The sequence below is a fragment of the Sus scrofa genome, chromosome 8, assembly GCF_054392235.1.
Source record: "Sus scrofa isolate SSC_HxYL_T2T_F1_AM1 chromosome 8, Sscrofa_HxYL_maternal_Yorkshire_Landrace_v2.0, whole genome shotgun sequence".
In the NCBI taxonomy this organism is placed as follows: domain Eukaryota; kingdom Metazoa; phylum Chordata; class Mammalia; order Artiodactyla; family Suidae; genus Sus; species Sus scrofa.
Window position 1 is genome coordinate 48,110,218 of NC_139390.1, and position 19,362 is coordinate 48,129,579.

The 19,362-nt window shown below is 38.3% G+C and overlaps 1 protein-coding gene across 50 annotated transcripts in view; it reads left to right on the forward strand.

The window, feature by feature from the left end:
- RXFP1 (relaxin family peptide receptor 1) overlaps window positions 1-19,362 on the forward strand; it is a 128,318-nt gene that overhangs the window by 51,843 nt on the left and 57,113 nt on the right. For 41 of the 50 annotated variants that reach the window (XM_021101289.2, XM_084972136.1, XM_084972129.1 and 38 more), the window contains 2 exons: window positions 11,368-11,466; window positions 15,570-15,675. In XM_021101289.2, coding sequence (XP_020956948.1) covers window positions 11,368-11,466; window positions 15,570-15,675 — 205 coding nt within the window. The remainder of the gene's footprint in view (window positions 1-11,367; window positions 11,467-15,569; window positions 15,676-19,362) is intronic. The other 9 variants (XM_084972141.1, XM_021101297.2, XM_084972157.1 and 6 more) reach the window with 1 other exon arrangement.

Consider the following 19,362-nt stretch of genomic DNA (forward strand, 5'->3'; position numbering starts at 1 on the left):
GTATTTATTTATGGGTGTGATGGCAGGGATATATACTTTTTAATAGGCTTATTAGAATGTTTGAAGTATAGCCAAGGATTCTTTTAATTTTTAATGGGGCCTGCATTTAAAATGCTGGAACACTAACTAATTTTAATTGGTCCTGTATTTAAAATTCTGGAACACTAACTTCACTTCCTCAATACAGTTTTTTACACAGCTGTCAGAGTGATGGCAATGCCAAGGAGTTTGGTGCAGAATTCAGCTGTTCTCGTTGTAGAATATTCCATTAAAGCTGGTGGTTTGTCTTTTTTAAGGTTAAAAAAAAAACAGGAGGAAAGTTATACAGGTCATAAATATGTGCATTAATGCACAACTATGCATTGTCTATTCAAAAATAGCCATTGGTTTTCTATTTCTTCTTCTCAAAATAACATTGGAAATACCTAAGTAGCTGAACCCTAGGCTTTTCTATAAATACAAACCCCATTTTCACCTCAGATATGTTTATCTATGTTTATCCAACAATGTTTCCATGACATTTGAGTTAACTCCACAAAGACTTTCAGCTCAGAACACTTCCTACAAGATAGGACCCAAAAGGCAGTTTCTATAGTGGTCTCAATTTCCTTTAAAATATACCCAGGATAATGTCACACCCTTAATTTTTTCAAAGAGTTGCCTCTAGAGGGACAAAAGGCCCAGAGAGATGCATATGCATTCTGTGCAGCAAACTGTTTTCATTCAAATTCAAATTCACACTACTGGTTTGATGAATTGGTCTGCCTGGCCATGTGACATACAATGTCTATCTAATGGCCATGGCACCTCTATTCTGGGGATCATTACTTTATGACAAAAATATGCTCCATTGTGTCCCAAGAATAGGTGCTAAGAGTTGAGTAAGTATCTGAGAATTAAGGATGCTCAGCTTAGCATAAATTCAAACTGTATAAATTAACCACCTATGCATTCTTTAATGAATAAGCACATATAGGATGTATGCCTTTGGTTTCATAAAAGTGTAGACCACTTAACAAAGAATCATGGCGCCCTCTTTAGTTCTGCTTCCTCACTCTAGAGTCCCTCACCTGCTGAATATTTACAACCCAAACATCAAAGGCACCCAGGAGTTGCCTTGCCAATCCACAGGGCTGTATGGGAAGCATGCTCTGACACAGCAGTGTCCCAGTGGGCTGGTGAAAGGTGCAGAGTCCCAGAAATGTTGATCTAAGAGGTTGGAGTGGGGCCCAGAAATCTGCATTTTAACACCACAGGTGAACGTCACACCTGTTAAAGTTTTAAAATGATTCACTTCCCAATGCAGACAATTTTATTACCAAATTCAGAACACCTTGAAAGTGATTAATCAAGAGCAGTGATTTTCAAAATGTAGCAGATATGGGATCAGCTGGAGGGGTCATTAAAACATGGAAAGCCAGGCTTCATCTGCAGAGTTTCTAACTAATAATCCTGGGAGGCGACCCGAGCATTTGCTCTTCTTTGATATCCACAAGCAATGCTGACACTGCTGTCCTGGATCTGCATTTGAACACTACTCATCTAGACATTTCTTGTGCAAAGGCAAAAGCAAACAGTTCCTCAAATTCAAAGATGGCCTATGAAAAAGCTTCAACAAAGTTGAGTATGTTTCTTCAAAAGCTCCCCTTTCATCATAATAGCATGCAGTGTTCATTCCAAGGAGGGATAGAGGATGTGGCATTTCTCAAGTATATTTAACCACAGAACTCCTCTTCTTGAGGAGAGTCCTGGGAAACTATTGAAGGAAAGCCCAATATAGGACCATTACCAGCTAGTGCATTCAAGAAACTGACCTCTCCCCTTCCCGCTCAGACCTCATCCCTTGACATCCACCCAATGCCAGGCAAATCTGAGAATATGGAGGAAAGGGATGTGTCTAGCCCACTCTTCCATGAAACGAAATTATAATTAATACTTGGTGCAAGTAAAATAATGATTTGTTATTTTATATGATATCTCACAGTTTCCTCAGTCCTCATGTCATCATAGCAAAGCATTAGAACAGCAGAAGTTTTTACAAATTTATTAAAGTGAAAGTGCATTTTCACAGAGGGAGAGAGAGGACTCACATGTGCACAGGTTAAAAAGAGGGCCTGACTCACTCTGCAATAGTCTTTATATCCCACAGTGTGGACCTGAGTAGAGACCCAATTTGATTTTCTGACTGATCTTGAGCAGACACCTTATCTGCATGGAGAACAGGTTACACAGAGGCCAGTGAGGAATGGGTGACATTCTTTCTCTACCAGGGAGTGAGCAGCCCAGGCTGGTCAAGGTGGGGGAAGGGGCATTACAATGAGACATGGCCAGAGGCTTTTGGGTTTAATCTCCTTGAAGTAGACTTGAATCCTATAACATATATACTTTAGAAGAGCCATTAATAAACCTATTTTAACTATATTAAAAGTACCTTAGTCCATGATTTTCTTTTCTGTGGAAAGGTTCATTTGTGCTGTATATTAGATTCCAGACATAAGTGATATCATATAGTATTTGTCCTTCTCTTTCTGATTTACTTAGCTCAGTATGAGAGTCTCTAGTTCCATCCACGTTGCTGCAAATGGCATTATTTTGTTGTTTTTTATGGTTGAGTAGTATTCCATCGTGTATATATACCACATCTTCCTAATCCAGTCATCTGTGGATGGAAATACATTGTAAACCAGCTATAATGGAAAAAAATAAAAATCATTATATAAAAAAATAAATAAGAGAATGGTGTATACATTACAATTATATTTTCCCCCACCCTTTCTTCTGTTGCAACATGAGTATCTAGACAAAGTTCTCAACGCTATTCAGCAGGATCTCCTTGTAAATCTATTCTAAGTTGTGTCTGATAAGCCCAAGCTCCCGATCCCTCCCACTCCCTCCCCCTCCCATCAGGCAGCCACAAGTCTCTTCTCCAAGTCCATGATTTTCTTTTCTGAGGAGATGTTCATTTGTGCTGGATATTAGATTCCAGTTATAAGTGATATCATATGGTATTTGTCTTTGTCTTTCTGGCTCATTTGAAATAAGAGAATGGTTAAAAAAAAAAAGTACCTTAGGAGTTCCCATTATAGCACAGCAGAAACGAATCTGACTAGGAACCATGAGGAGGAAGGTTTGATCCCTGGCCTCACCATGGGTTAAGGATCCACTGTTGCTGTGAGCTGTGGTGTAGGTCACAGATGCAGCCTGGATCTGGCTTTGCTGTGGCTGTGGTGTAGGCTGGCAGCTGTAGCTCCGACTGGACCCCTAGCCTGAGAACCTCCATATGCCGTAGGTGTGGCCCTAAAAAGCAAAAAAAAAAAAAAAAAAGTACCTTAGAAGAGTTCTTGGTAGCTCAGTGGGGTCAAGGATCCAGTGTTGTCTGTTGTCCCTGCTGTGGCTTGGGTTCAATCCCTGGCCCAGGAACTTCCACATGCCAGTCATGGCCAAAAAAAGAAAAAGAAATAGTACCTTAGAACTCACTAAGATAATAAAAATACATAGGTTGAGAAGATTAATTCCTATCACATTCTGGTAAAGAGATAAAATACCTATATAAATAGGCACAGTATGAAGCAAATTACAATAAATGCAACAAGAGATATGAGCAAAGTTCCCTTAAACTAGGGACCACTTGCATTACTCTTATTCACAATCAGTAGCTTTACTAAGGAATAGAAATTGGCTCCTTTTGATTGATAGAACCTCTCTGTTAGTAAATCTGGCCACCCTCTTCTGCAGTGAGAAAAGGGCTTGCATCAGAGAATATCCCATAATGCAGTTCTTCTGTAACTTGCTTTAAGGAAAACATAGATTCCCTAGACACCATAATGACCAAAGAGATCACACTCTCCAGTAGAGGAGCCTGGAAATCTGTGTTTTTCTTCAATGCCCCAGTTCCCAGATTTTACTATAACATAAGGCAGAATGGGTTTTCTCTGACATGCCTTTGAGGATAGAAACCCGTTCATCCATTTTTTCATTGAATTAGCAAATACTTATTGAGTTCATGCAGGATGCAAAGCCAGATTTTTCTTGGTCCATGTCATTCATTTCTATTCTGAGGATCATTACATGTTTTAGTTTAAAAAAAAACTATTTTTAGTAAGTATATATCTATTTAATCAATGCTGTCTGCCTTGCAAACATATACTAGAAGCCATATCCCCTAACGTAATATCTTCTTAGTACCATGCTCCTTAGTCTGTGTTACTACAAGAAAAGTCAAATTTCAGCGGGAAACTAAAGTATTGAACTAAAGTACAAAAGCATTCTGTTCTCTGCCCCCACGCACTCTTAAAATATAAAGGATATAGGAATTAAAATATAGAAACACATATACCAAAAGCTGTTTTCTTAAAAATGCTAACTTTCCAACTTGGCAATTATGGCTAGATTTCCTGTGTGCTGCATGCCTGACTTCTGGTGAGAGGAAGTAATGAGTGGGAAGAAGAAAATGCTTTGGGAAGGCAGGAAGGAAGGTAAATGCTAATTTCTAAAAAGCTTGTTTGTTTGAAGATGTTGCTATTTAAAAAGAGATCTCCCCACAAAAATATATGCTCTGACTTGGGGAAATACAAGTAGTCTCGTTCTGTTTCCTTCTGCATTTTCTTTTTTTTTTTTTTTTCCTAGGACCACACCCACAGCATATGGATGTTCCCAGGCTAGGGGCTGAATCGGAGCTGTAGCTGCTGGCCTACACCAACAGCCACGGCAACGCCGGATCCTTAACACACTGAGCAAGGCCAGGGATCAAACCTGCATCCTCATGGATACTAGTTGGGTTCATTAACCACTGAGCCATGACGGGAACTCCTCCTGAATTTTCAAATTCTCCATCACCTCTCTTTCTCCTTTCTCTTGATTTTCGTGTGTGTGTGTGTGTGTGTGTGTGTGTGTGTGTGTGTATGTGTGTGTTGAAGTACAGTGAGGTGAAGAGGAAAGATTGAGGAGGAGACGGGGGAGTTCCCATTGTGAATCAGCAAGTTAAGAACCCTACATTGTCTCTGTGAGGATGCAGGTTCAATCCCTGGCCTTGATCAGCAGGTTAAGGATCTGGCATTGCCGAAAGTTTTGGCTTAGATCACAGATGCTGCTCAGATCTGGCATTGCTGTGGCTGTGGTACAGGCCTGCAGCTGCAGCTCCAATTCAGCCCTTGGCCCAGGAAGTTCCATATGCTGCAGGTGCAGCAGTAAAAAGAAAAAAAAAAGAAAAAAAAAAAAAGGCAGAGAGGAGAAGCAGCATAAATAATGACATCATTTGGATTTGTTAGACTAAAGTGTTGCAAATACACCATAAATGGTGAACCTTTTTAAAAGAGAAGGGCCAGAGGTAAGGGTGAGGAACAAAGGGCACTGACCCCCATAATTTTAATTTTAAGCACTGCTCTATCATTGGGGAAAATGCAGCAAATTGAAATAGGTTACTTGCAGAAGCTCAGGTAATATAGAGCCTGCTACAGAACCTGAGTGAAGGAAAAGCAAAGTCTTCTGGCAGTCACCCAACCTCCATCTCCTGAATGTCACAACAGCAGTGAAATACCACCCACAGAGACAGATCAGGCTCTGCAATGCTTGTCAGCTCACCTGAGTCCCATCGCTGTATTCTGAGGTCCAGGTGGACGTGTTAGGAGCATGACCATGAACTTGAGTGCCACTTGTCCATCCTTGGCTGCCCTTTCCAAAGTCCTTCAGACCCTTTCCACCCTTGCTCTATGGACACACAAAAACTCATCTGTAACAATAATTCCTGGCTCTGTATATCCAGAGCCAAATGACTTCTCTTACTCACACATTTTGTCTATAACATTTCTAAATCCATAAAAAAATCATAACAGTAGTATAAAAATTAATTCATTTTTAAATTATTTTTAGTGATATCTTAATGATTTGCAATATTTTCATTGACTCCATGGATAACCATAATGATGAACTTAAATCCCAGTTAGTGACCACTTCTACTTATCAAATACATTTTTATACAATTCACAAAATGCTGATGTAAGAGCCTCAAGAACAGATATGAAACAGGCAATAGAAAATAGGTAACCAATAATAACAGCTAAATGTTTAAAGTCAGTGTCACATAAAAGTTGGAATTCTATAGGAAAAATACAAACTGATTAAATCATCTCTGGGGCCTAGAAAAGGTTAAAATAATTTTATTATGTTAATTCTTTAGGATTTTTTTGGGGGGGTAGGGTTATTGTTGTTTTGTTTTTATGGCCGCACCTGCAGTATATGGAAGTTCCCAGGTTAGGGGCTGAATTGGAGCTGAAGCTGCAGGCCTACACCATAGCCATGGCAACAGTGGATCCAAGCCACATCTGTGACCTACACCACAGCTTGCAGCAAAGCCAGATCCTTAACCCACTGGGCAAGGCCTAGGGTCGAACTTGCATCCTCATGAATTCTAGTCAGGTTTTTATGCTGCTGAGCAATAACAGGAATTCCAATTCTTTAGTTGGTGGTGGTGGTGGTGGTGTTTCTTTTTTTAGTGCCACACCTGCAGCACTTGGAGGTTCCCAGGCTAGGGGTCAAATCAGAGCTGTAGCTCCTGGCCTACATGATAGCCACAGCAATGCCAGATCTGAGCTGTATCTGCCACCTACACCACAGCTCATGGCAACCCTGGATCCTTAACCCACTGAGCGAGGCCAGAGATTGAACCCGCAACCTCATGGTTCCTAGTCAGATTGGTTTCCACTGCACCACAATGGGAACTCCCTTAGTTTTTGTTTTTGTTTTTTTTTAATAATTCTCTTAGTCAAATAACTTAAACTTCTCAGAATCAGCTTTTCCATCTATAAGTGAAGTTGACAATAATGACCAAATCAAGTTAGTATGAGGATAAAGTAATGTAATTGTAGTTTTGTACTTGCTAATATTCAGTTTCTCTGTGCTAAGTGCTAATATTTCAATTTCTCTGTTAAAATGGGGGAAATTAAATTTCTCACAGGACTTTCTTTTCTTGTATCTAAAAACATGAACTAAGTTTTTAAAAGTAAAAACTTGCCAAGAAGTCAAAAAACTCAGTCAGCCCAGGAAAGGGGGTACTATTCCATGCCATAAACTTCAAAGCCTGACAACTAATGAAAGAAATCTATGTTTCTGAAGGCCACCAGAGCAGAGCATGCTATAAGGCTCCTGATCCCGTCTCCAGACTCCATGTAGGCGATGCAGGAAAATACTGAAAAGTATTACTGATGCTCTGTAGTGAGACCACAAACCTAAATTACTCTGAAGGTCATGGATTCAGAAAAAAAGCAGTGCTTTGTTCTCACTCATGAGATTCTACCTGAGCTTGCAAAATTGACTACAAATCCAGTTAAGCGTATGCCATATTTTAATTCAATAATTCAGTCAGTCTCTAAATCTCTCAAGTTTTCGTGCAAGAAACAGAACTCACTCTAGGTATGTTAAACTGAAATTAGATACTTATAAAATCCCGAGATGGGTTGGAAGTGTAGGCGTCAGCAAGGCCCCCACTGGTGCCTGTGAATCCAGAGATGGAGACAGATGCTGACACTACCATCACTGGTCCATCTGCCCGAACAATGCAAAGCCTCTTGACACCCACAGAGCTGGCCACATCTGAAATTCCCTGCATCTGCCTCAATTGCCTCTTAGCACAGAGTCTCTGTTGTAGACAGAACAGCAGGAAAATGACCACTGCCTTTCTTCTACCAACCGAAATGCATGTGAACACACTGGAAATCCTGGCTATGAAGGAGATGTGAAATGTTGTATGCTCTTGAGTCTTTGCTCTACAGGAACACACTAACAGAGGTTGGTATTCAATGGAGGTTGAGTAGGGCAACCTACAATAGCCACTACAGAGCTGTTCCAACTCTGCAATACAACAGCCACCTTCTTCATAATCTATCTCTTCAGGGACTGGACATCCATATATACCTTTGCCTCTCAACTTCATTTAACCTAGGGCAACCTTGAATTCAGATTTTAGTCAACAATCTGGCAAGCTCTTGCTTGAGCTGTCACACCAAATCCAGAAAACCGTATTAATCCAATTGGCCCACTCTAAAGTTAGAGCCGCTCCTCCTGGTGTAGTCTCCCAGAAACTGTGCCACACAAATTCCATTGGTTTCTGCTATTATCAGAGAGTAAAACATTTTGTGATGTCACTCTTCTCTTTCTGAAGTCCAACTGGTGCTTGTCTTCTGGGGTGTGCTGTGATCTGACTCTAGTTATAATAGGCTAAGAGGCAAAGAAGCATGGCCATAAAAGAGCCTGAGGAGAGCTGACAAGTTATTTATCTCAAATAAAGTAGCTAGCAAATCACCAACAAGCAAGTAACCTCAATAGACAGGGGAAGGAAGCCATTTATGCTGGCAAGAGGGGTCTAGCGAATGCAAATTCAGCTGAACAAGCACAAATGTCCCATTACAATTTTCAGGGTCCCTTTCTTTCCAAATCAGTATCCTAATATTCACTTAAAAGTTTGGGCAAAATGTGAATTCAGCTTATGTAGCAAGCCACTGGATCAGATTCTATCTGAGTCCCAAGGTCCCAATTGATAAAAGATTTTCTTAGGGAAGTCATGGCAGTTCCTCGGTTCCCTGAACTTTCTTGAGTTGGTGATGTCATACCCTGAGCTTGTCATTTTCTTTCTTTAATCTCTCCATGGCCGTCCCCATAGTCATCTCATTCCCACAACCCTTGAAACTTCTCTTCATGCTGATGTGTTGCCATAGCAACCACTTTGCCAGAGTCTATCCTTCAAAGAGGTACATTAACCCAGGAAGCCATAAGTGATCATTTAAGCAACTAATTTGATCACTGTGTGCCATAAGCTACAAGAGCATTATTTTCTAATGGTAGCAAGACTGCCATTATCTTCAAAACTAGCCAGATCAGATAACCAATCCAGCCTTACTCTCCATGAGCTTCTGCTATCCGCAACTCCTTCCAGAAGGAGGAACCAGAAACAACCCTAATTTCTTGGGGGGGAGGGGGATTAAGAAAAGAGATTCCATACAAAGACTGTTTCTAGAATCACTACGAAGACTACAGAAGCAGTAGTCAGAGGTGGAGAAAACAACACCATAGTTGCAAGCCCAAGATCAAGCTGCAACCACTGTTCATCAGCTCCTTACCCGGGAAGATGGAGCTCTGAGACCAGCTACAGTAACTGCCCTATCCGCACTAGGTACCACAAGACAGGTGTCTACAAACTTCCAGTCTCACATGAGTGCATCCTACTGGTAGAAACCTATTCATAACGAGAGCCTGAGTTGCTTAGGGTCTGGACAACATAGATCTAAGTTACCAGCTTCTAAAGAACTAGGAAGTATTCCAAAGCGAAGATGGAATAAAGAAGGAGCAAATACATCCTAAATCCCCACAGTCTCAATAAACTATTATCTCTATTTGGCTGGAAAACCCAGTATTTCAAATTTCCTTCCCTCCTCCTGTTACTCTGTCTAAAGTGTCATCCTCGCAATGTCAGAAGCCAGGGAATCTTGACCTGATTCCCAGGCGTTCAGTAGCTAGGATTTGCTGCCTCCTGTCCACCCAGTTATAGGCACTCAGCAGCAGTCTTGGGCTAAAGTCTGCAGTTAGTAAACTTGGCATTAAGTAAACTTGAGGTCCATCAGTCATCTCCCTCCAAAATATCGTAATGATATCATTGAGATATTGTTACAATACTTTGAAACTTATTTTGAAACCTTCTGTAATAAAGAAGTTTTAAAACTAACGTGTAATACTAAAGGGTAGAGGCATAAATACGGTGTTTAAATAATCTACCTCCTTTCCATTTTTTTAAATTTTTAGTGGGACTTCTCAAAGGAAGACTAATTTTACAAGTATACATAGTATTTATGTTAGAATCCCTTCCTAAATATAATCTTAATGGCATAGTTAATGAGCTGTGGAAAAATAAGAAAATAACATGGAGAAGGGGGGAAATCATATAAATTACATTTAATCTGGTATGAGCATATGCCAAAAACCTTAACTTTTCTGTTTGAAGCAGTCTGATAGATTGTAGGACCATTGACCAATCGAGAGAATTTAAGAGGAGTAGCAGGTTTATATGGAGAAAGATAATGAGTTCCATTTGGAAGATGTGTTTTAGATGCCGGTAGTGAACTAATCACAGAGTAGATAAAAGTGCAGGCTGGAAATATAATCTGGAAGTCTTCTGATAGGCATTAATATCATGGATATGAAAACTCCCATTGTGGCTAAATGGGTTAAAAATCCAACATAGTGTCCGTGAGGATGTGGGTTCAATCCCTGGCCTCACCCAATGGGTCAAGGATCCCACGTTACCCTAAGCTGCAGCATAGGTCACAGATGAGGCTCGGATCTGTGTTGCTGTGGCTATGGTGTAGGCCTCAGCTGCAGCTCTGATTTGACCAATCCCTAGCCTGGAAACTTCCACATACTGCAGGTGCCCTGTAAAAAGAAAAAAATAAAAGGAAAATATAAATGAGAAAATAAGTAAGCCCTCAGAGGATAAGCACTCAACACGATCCATGATACCATAGTGCTTTAAAAAATATATAGGAGTTCCCATCGTGGCGCAGTGGTTAACGAATCCGACTAGGAGCCATGAGGCTGCAGGTTTGATCCCTGGCCTTGCTCAGTGGGTTAAGGATCTGGCGTTGCCTTGAGCTGTGGTGTAGGTTGCAGACGCGGCTCAGATCTGGCATTGCTGTGGCTCTGGCATAGGCCTGCAGCTACAGCTCTGATTGGACCCCTAGCCTGGGAACCTCCATATGTCACAGGAAGCGGCCCTAGAAAAGGCAAAAAAAAGACAAAAAAATAAAAACTTAAAAAATATATAAAAAAAGAATGAGTCATGCTGGTCATGTTAATTTTTTTTCTTTTTCTATTTAACAATCATGGCCTTCTATCTATTCATGTTAACAGATCTCCAATATCTGTTTTAACAATTGAAGATTAAGGGAATCATAATTAAACTGCTGAGAACAGCATGCTGTGTTTCAGTGCCTCTAAGGTGCTGTTTGTTGAAGTGTGGTTCAAACACTGTTTGCTGAAGAATTGCCTACAGAGCCTTTTAAAAATGGAGGCTGGGGACCCATCTCAGATCTATGAGATCAGGATCTCTAGTGAGGGTTCCAGGAATTCACAATGTTGACAAGATCTAACTTTAACAATCAATTGTTTATTTTAAAGAGAGGACCTATTTTTCCCAACACTCCAAAATATGTCTTTTTTTTTTTTTTTTTTTTGCCATTGTTGTGTCAGGAAGAAATTCCCAGCCAGGAATTGAACCTGCACTATAGCAGTGACAATGCCAAATCCTTAACCACTAGGTGACCAGGGAACTCTAAGAACATTTCTGTTTTCCTGAACTTTTCTGCTCTCTGATTTTTATTTTAGGAGACAACAATGGATGGTCTATGCAACTTGACAAATATTTTGCCAATTACTACAAAATGACTTCCCTGCATCACTTTGAGGCAGAGACATCTGAATGCTGTAAGTAATCAGAGGAGCTGAGCATCCTTGTCTGTGGCTTCATATCAAGGCACCATGCTCTTGAAAGCTGGATCCAACATGTTTTAGAAAGTTAATTATAGTATTCTATTTGCAAAATTATAATTTTCTATTAGACATGCAGCCTTAATTTGAGAGTTTTATTTTAAAATGACTCAGGGATCATAAGTGTAAAAGTAATAAATCATGCCAGGCCATGGTGAACAAAATTAATTTCAGTCAGGGTTGCTATTTTTGATTATCCCATTTTCAGAATCTTTATAAACTCTGATATAAAAGAAATTCTGATATAAAGGAGACTGAAAATAGAAGAGCAGAGAAGCTGTTTGGATTTTAACATTTGTAAGTGAAAAAGCTTCTGGGGTCTAAGCCAGACTTTTGAGCTACAGAAAAAGCCTTATTAATTATAATCTGCTATGTTTAGTCAGATACTGAAAACCTACAAAACCCCTGGAAGAACTGTGGGAGGGTATAATATTGAGGATAAACTCTATAATAGTTTAGATCAGGAAGATCTATGTAAGTAATTTCTTTTAAATATATTTGGTCGATTCTAACAAATTATTCAAAGGTAAATGTGTGTCTTGAAGTTGTAATTTTAATCCTAACTTTTCAAAACCTTGGATTAAAAGTAGGCATTGGGGGGAAAAAATCCTTTACTATATTTTCCCTTTATATTCTAACACAAATCATAAAGTACAGCTTTTAATTTTTTTAATTTTTTGTTCTTCACTACTCACATGAAACTAATTTTTTTTAATCTGCTAGCAATTCTCTTTGAAGGAAGTACTCACCCCTCCAGAGTCTCACGAACTATTCAACAATTTATTTCAACCTCACATTGTCTTATTGTCAAAATTAATTGATCGACTGATCATTAAGGAGCTAAAAGCTTTGGGGGAAGGAAAAAGTTAACAGGTATAATTTAGCTACTAATATAAAGCAAAAAACTCATGGATTAAGCCTTATCATCTCAAAAAGTAGATTTTAATTTTCTTTTTTGTTTTATTGCATGTCCTTTTCATTTCTTAAATTTTTATTGAAACTTTTTACCTCTCACCTTATTCCCAAAATGATGTTAGGTAGTTTACAATAAAAATATGGCTACTAACAGATTTAACCCATTAACCTTACATAAGAGACAAAAATTCCATGTGAATGGGGAAAAGAATGGAGAAGAAAAATTATATAAGGAAATCCTCACTGAGAAAAGTTACTGCATAGGTCTTAATTTTGTAGTCATTCGGTTAAAGAGGAAAAATAATGGGTTACATAACTTTCACAGTCTGGTCCGCAAAGCAAAAACAAACAAATGGGGAAAACAGATCAAGTCAGCAAGAGGAATAAATTTCTGCCTGATGCTGAATTCTGGGAGAAATGTGTCTTAAGTGTACTTACATAAGAAGAATGCAGTGACAAAAAAAAGTTTCAAAAAATACAAAGGCAATTTTTTACCAGTTCTTAGTAATGAACAAATATATACCTTCTTTTTTTTAATATATACCTTTTAATTAGAGTTCTCTCAAGACAGATTGGGGAGGGGTGGTAATTCATAATTAAATGTCTTCGTTCAATTTTAAAAGCAGCATAAAAATGGGATGGGAAACGTAGTGTAAAATTAGGGGGTAAAACTTAAATTAAGGTTCCTATTGTACCACTTTATTTAAATCTTATTATTTTAAGGATTTATTAGGAATTAAACTGAGAATGACAGTAATTTTTGGCTGGATGAAAGAATGTGAGGAATTCACATTTATAAAGTCATCTCTCAAGACAGTACCATGGAAAATGCATCCATCATTAACCTATATATTACTAAAGTTTAAATTCAAGGAATTTGGAAAGTACAGATATTTGGAGAGAATTATTTACTCAACCATAAGATAAACACTCAGCCTTAACTTGCTGGTACCTATCTCATCTTTTTTACTTTAACATAGCTGAAATTTTCTATGCAATCCATTTTTATCACATTTTCGGGTAGTATTTTGGCATAATCAGGTATCCATATAATTACAAAACTTTCAAAATACTATATATTTTAAATGACAGAATTTGCTTCATTTTTCTTTCTTTGTTGGATATTTAGGTGTTATTTTTTCATTTTTCCCAATCACAGGTAACCCTGTAACCAACATGTGCGTGTGTTTACTCAGTCAATATAAACAGGAAAAACACACGAATCAATACTAACATCACTGCCCATTATTTTTACCTTCCATCTATCCTTCTGAGGACCTTCATCTCCCTCCCCAACCCTCCTCACTCCTTCCCCCCCAGCACACACACCAGCACATGACTTTGACAGACAGGGTCGGTTTTCAGAGATCCATCACCAAAATGGATGATTTAAAAGTTCTTGGCAGAGACTCTGTTTACAAAACACACACAACCTAAATTATGATGGTGGTTTCTCATGATCCTGTAGGGAGGATCAGAGTTGTTTGGGAGGAGAGGAAAAACAGCTGTGGCCTCACACCTGAGCAAAGGGACACTTGACTCTTTCAAAGGCTGGTGCCAACTGTGCTCACCACCACCCACCACCAGCTTTGTCAGGAGTCTTTTCTTTGCCATCACAATGCTTTTCTGCTATCCAGAAGGTTTAATGTAAAGGTCGTAGCCTGGAAGTCTGCAAACAGAAAACTCTCATAGGAAGTTTTGTTTATCCCATAATGTTTTTAAATGTTTTAGTTAGCTATTATTATTTCTAAGGAGGTAATTATGTACAAAACATGGTCATTCTGGCTTCTTCGAGGAAGTTGGTTAACTTGGCCCCACACACGTTCCTATTGTTGTAGGAGAAACTGGAACATTTGGACATGGTCTATACCTGCTTTGTAGGTATAGAGTAGGTAACTGAGTCTGTAGCCTCCACTCTGAGTGTGGGGTTTCAAACTAAACAGAGAAAGGAAGCACACCTCATTGCTCTCAGTAATTATATATTTCCCATCAAGTCAGGAATCAGACTGTGTCTATTACCCTGAATGATAATTCCATTTTGCTGGTTAGCCATATGAACACAAAACTGCAAGTCTCTAGTAGACTTTGGAAATATCAGCTCACATCTTTAAGACTATAACTATAATCCCACAAGGGAGCCAAAGGTGCCCACCCCATTTTCCATCTCTTTCCAGCACCATCCAGTGAGAACAGAATGAGTCTGCCAAAAAACTGTTCACTTCCTTAAGGGAAGTTTAGATATCCTGATATAAGAATATACACATAAGCCAAAAGAAGTCCTTTGAGGGACTTCTGAATTTAAAAAAAAAAAAAAATCTTCCAGCACTATAGTTCAGAGTTGAGTTCTCGTTCTTGCTAGTTAAAAAATAGCTTAGTCCTCCATTAAAACTGCTAATAAATGCCTAAGTAGAAGTTTTAATCTGGACATGAAAGCCCATCACGCACTGTCGTGTCACCTTTGGACACAGCTACTCTCCAAGGATAAGAAAGAGTGGATGAATCATGGACTTGGAGAAGAGACTTGTGGTTGCCTGATGGGAGGGGGAGGGAGTGGGAGGGATCGGGAGCTTGGGCTTATCAGTCACAACCTAGAATAGATTTACAAGGAGATCCCGCTGAATAGCATTGAGAACTATGTCTAGATACTCATGTTGCAACAGAAGAAATGGTGGGGGAAAAACTGTAATTGTAATGTATACATGTAAGGATAACCTGACCCCCTTGCTGTACAGTGGGAAAATAAAATTAAAAAAAAAACAAAAAAAAAAACAAAAAAAAAAAACAAAAAAAAAAAAGAAAGAGTGGATGACTTAATTCATTTTGCAACAAGTGGAGAAGAGCAGGCTGCTTTAAAAAAAAAAAAAAGAAAGAAAGAAAGAAAGAAAGAAAGAAAGAAAGCATGCTCTGGTAAATGCATGCTTCCTTATCTTAAAGTGCTAGCATCATTTTAATGGTAAGAGCAAAACTGTGGAACCTTAATTTAAAGCTTTGCACAAATTGCTTACATAAGACATGACACAGCTTTGTGTATGATTTTCTCATAGCTTTTCGTTTCTTTCTTCTCATTACCCTCCTGTTCCTGGTACCTCGTTATCCCCATTCCTTACTACTTCCTCTTTATTCAGTGGTCGGTTCTGTGCCCATGCAATGTCTTTGCCGAGGTTTAGAGCTTGACTGTGATGAGACCAATTTACGAGCTGTTCCATCAGTTTCTTCAAATGTGACTTTAATGTAAGTAGAAAAAATAAGAATGGCTTCATCCTGACAGCCAGAGCAGCACCTGTAAAACTGTATCATAATTAAGGTGTAATTGTCATTATTAATAATGTGTTGTCAATCAAAGATGATGTCATTGTTCCTTGATCAATTCTGGTGATTGTTGATATTTATTTGCATTTACCAAATGATAGACCCCACTCTAAATTATTCTATATATTCACCTATTTAGTCTGTCATATAAATCTTATGAATATTTAGTATCACCTTATTTTATCTAAACAAAGATGAAATCAAGTGTATGTGCTACTAAAGAAAAAAGTCTACCAATTAAAGTGTCATGTAGAGCTTTTTTATTACAAGAGTTGACACTGAAAGAATCAATTTTTGACTTCATTGGAAATAAATTTTAACATACTCATGTATAAATAAAAATATAAAACAAGTAAAATAAATTGGATAAAGTATTCCAGAAATTCACACTTAAAATCTAACTCTTCTGAATCACATTTGACTCAGATTTGATGTTGTTTTTTCCCTAACTTGAACTTATGTATATAAAAGAAAAATATCTTCATAATAAGCAGTTTATTGATTCAGTACTAATTTGAATTCAACAAACTTCAGCAACAAAACACCCACATTTGGCTAAAACTTTCAAAAGAAACTAGCAAAGATAATTTTAATCCAATATTTTTGCTGAGTATTTTGTTTTCATCCAGATGTTGTAGTGCCTTATGGCTTTGATTTATATGAGGGCAAGAAAGGAGTAATTCTTAAGGTTACAAATGTTGGCAAGTCCTGCCTTTTTCAACCCAAATCACATAACACTTCAGCTGATATGCTTGACATACACAAGGGCTAAGGAAGAGCTCTAGCTCAGAGCTCCTGTACACAGTGCTATCATCCGATTAACAGTATATAGGGAGCCTACCTAATTTGATAATGAGCAGAGAACACCAGGCAGGTTAAGCCACAGAGACTTGTTTTCCAAAGGAGGTGGCATTCCCACCTGTACTAAGAACAGCATTCCATCCTACCCTCCACTCACCACAGATCTTTCCCACAGGAATCAGTTCTACTAGAAAGAATAATAATCCCCTAAAAAAGTTTGAGGGCCTGTGAAGATTTCCATGATTTAAATTCTGACTAGAATGGCTGGGTGTAAAAAATGTGTGAGGGTTTCATTCTATTTTCAAAGAAAAAAAAATGATAACCCATACTGCTTGTATCAAATTAATAGAAAATCCAAATCAAAGTTCCCTAATGGCCTAGTGATTAAGGAACCAGCATTGTCACTGCTGCAGCTCAGGTTTTATCCCTGATCCAGGAACTTCTATATGCCACAGGCACTGCCCCCAAAAAAATCCGATTCAATAAATACCCTGTTGCCAGGAATGTCATTTTTAATTTTCCCACAAGTACTATTTGAATACAATTCTTCAACAATTTAACTAACTTTTATAAAAGGAAGAGAGAGAGAGGGCTAGAGGAATGGACGTGGATATCACAATGACTTAGGAGAGAGCAAAAGCCCTGACTGAGGGTATTTTGATTCAACTTAAAATGATTGTCCTGGATCAACACATACAAATACACACATCAATATATCCAGGCATTCGTAAAGGGATGTGTACAGGCCTGTGAGCCACCAATTTTCAGCCCTTGGTATAAAGAAAAAACTGGAATCAAATCTTCATGAAAGATTGGTTTTGGAAGGCAAGAGAGAAGGTGGGGTCCAGGATGATACCAGAGTTTCTGTTGAGTAAGAGTGATGGGGACACTTGGTGACAGTGAGTGGGGAAAATTAGAACTGCAGTTTAGTTGCCTTTTTTCAGTTGGAGATTAAAGGTTATACTATGGAGATTTCCAGCAGGCATTTGGAAATGTAGGAATCAGGTTTAGGAGTTTATGTCTATAACTCTAATATTAAACTTTAATAGTAAACTTCAAAATGCAAGAATCTATTATATTAAAAAGTATTGGAGGCAGTTCCCACCATGGTGCAGTGGGTTAAGAATCCAACTACAGCGACTTGGGTTGCTGCAGAAGGATGGGTTCAATCTCCCACCTGACGCAGTGTGTTAAAGCATCTGGCATTGCCATAGCTGTGGTATAGGTCACAGCTGTGACTCAAATTCAATAGCTGGCCCAGAAACCTCCATATGCCACAGGTGCAGCCATAAAAAATATTATTTTTAAGTATTCCAGCTCATCCTAGAAAAATGAGGGTAATAACACTTACCTCTTTCTATCTCAATAGGGTATTATGAAAATATGGAGAATGTTATTTGTGAAAACACTCAACATCTGCTAGAAAGAAGTAGACCCAAAATTCTAGGTACTATTAATAAACTTCCTAAGAAACATTATTTAGGGGTCCTTTCAGGACCCTTCCTTCCCTCTAGAGTAACCATCCCACTCTGGTACAATGAACCTCTTCCTCTTAGGTTTACACATAGAACTTCACTTCTGTCTCCTTTAAGTATATCAAACATTGTTCCTTGGGCCTTAGTGGTTGGGGTCATAATCTTCTCCACCAGAAAATGGGAAATGCCATAAGCTTCATGGGGGCCCACAGCATAGTTTTTCTATACATATGCCAAAGTTCCCAACAGAATATAATAAGCTCTAAACAATTTTTGAGTTGAATTTACAAGTAAATGAGTACAGGAAAAATAAAATTAGCTGATTTACTTTTTAACCCTGAAATGAAGCTGGTATCCAAAGAAAAAAAATCTTTATTTGGAGAGAAAATATGTTATTTGTCATCCATATAGTGTATAAGCTCCTTAAGGGCAGGGATACTATCTTTTTTTTTTTCCAAAGTGAAAATGGAAGGCATTCAACCCATGTTTGTTGAGCAAATGAATGAATGAATGAATGAATGAATGAACACATTTTTTAAGAAAGCACACTATACTTGCATCCATATCCTTAAATCAAATTCAAATATTTAGCAGTTTATGCAATATGAACATTTAAACAGGATGTAAAGCAGAATGGAAGATCTAAGCCAAGTGAAAATCATTAGTAGAAAATGGATTTTCAGTTAGCTAATATAAGCAATGAAAGAACGTTTGGTGATAACCTGGTAGCTAGTAGTGATTTCAAGAGATGGTAACTAATTAATCTACTTTTGACATTCCTTCACTTTAAAAATCACCAAGTGACTGGTATGTATAGTCGAGAATGGTGTGTCTTAACCTTTTTTCTTTTCATTATTGCTCCCCCTTTCCCAAGCCTTTTTAGACCTTTCTTATTTGTCCCCTCCTGTGCTATTTTAATACCGTGGGTATGCTATGTATCTGTTTATGTATAGCAGTATAGCCATCAAAAAAGTAAGATTTTTTTTTCACTCTCCAAGAACCAGTTTTCATCCCATTGGAGCAATAACACTCATGTTGAGAGTACATGGTTTCCTAGACTCTAGAATTTTTTTCTCAAATTAGTTTCCAAAAATGTGTTCTAGGGAGTCTAAGAATCTATTTTTCTTTAAGAAGGATTCATTACCGAGTTCAGGCAACACTGGTCCAAAACCAATACACCCAACATTGTTAGTGTCTATTGTATGAAACTGTCTTCACCTGAGTCCTTTATGTTGATCAAGTGTTTCAAAGGGCTTATTCCACAGAGGGTCAAACTCCTGACAATGAAGTCTATTGCTCATTGCTCAATGAGCAGCATATAATGTCATCGTAT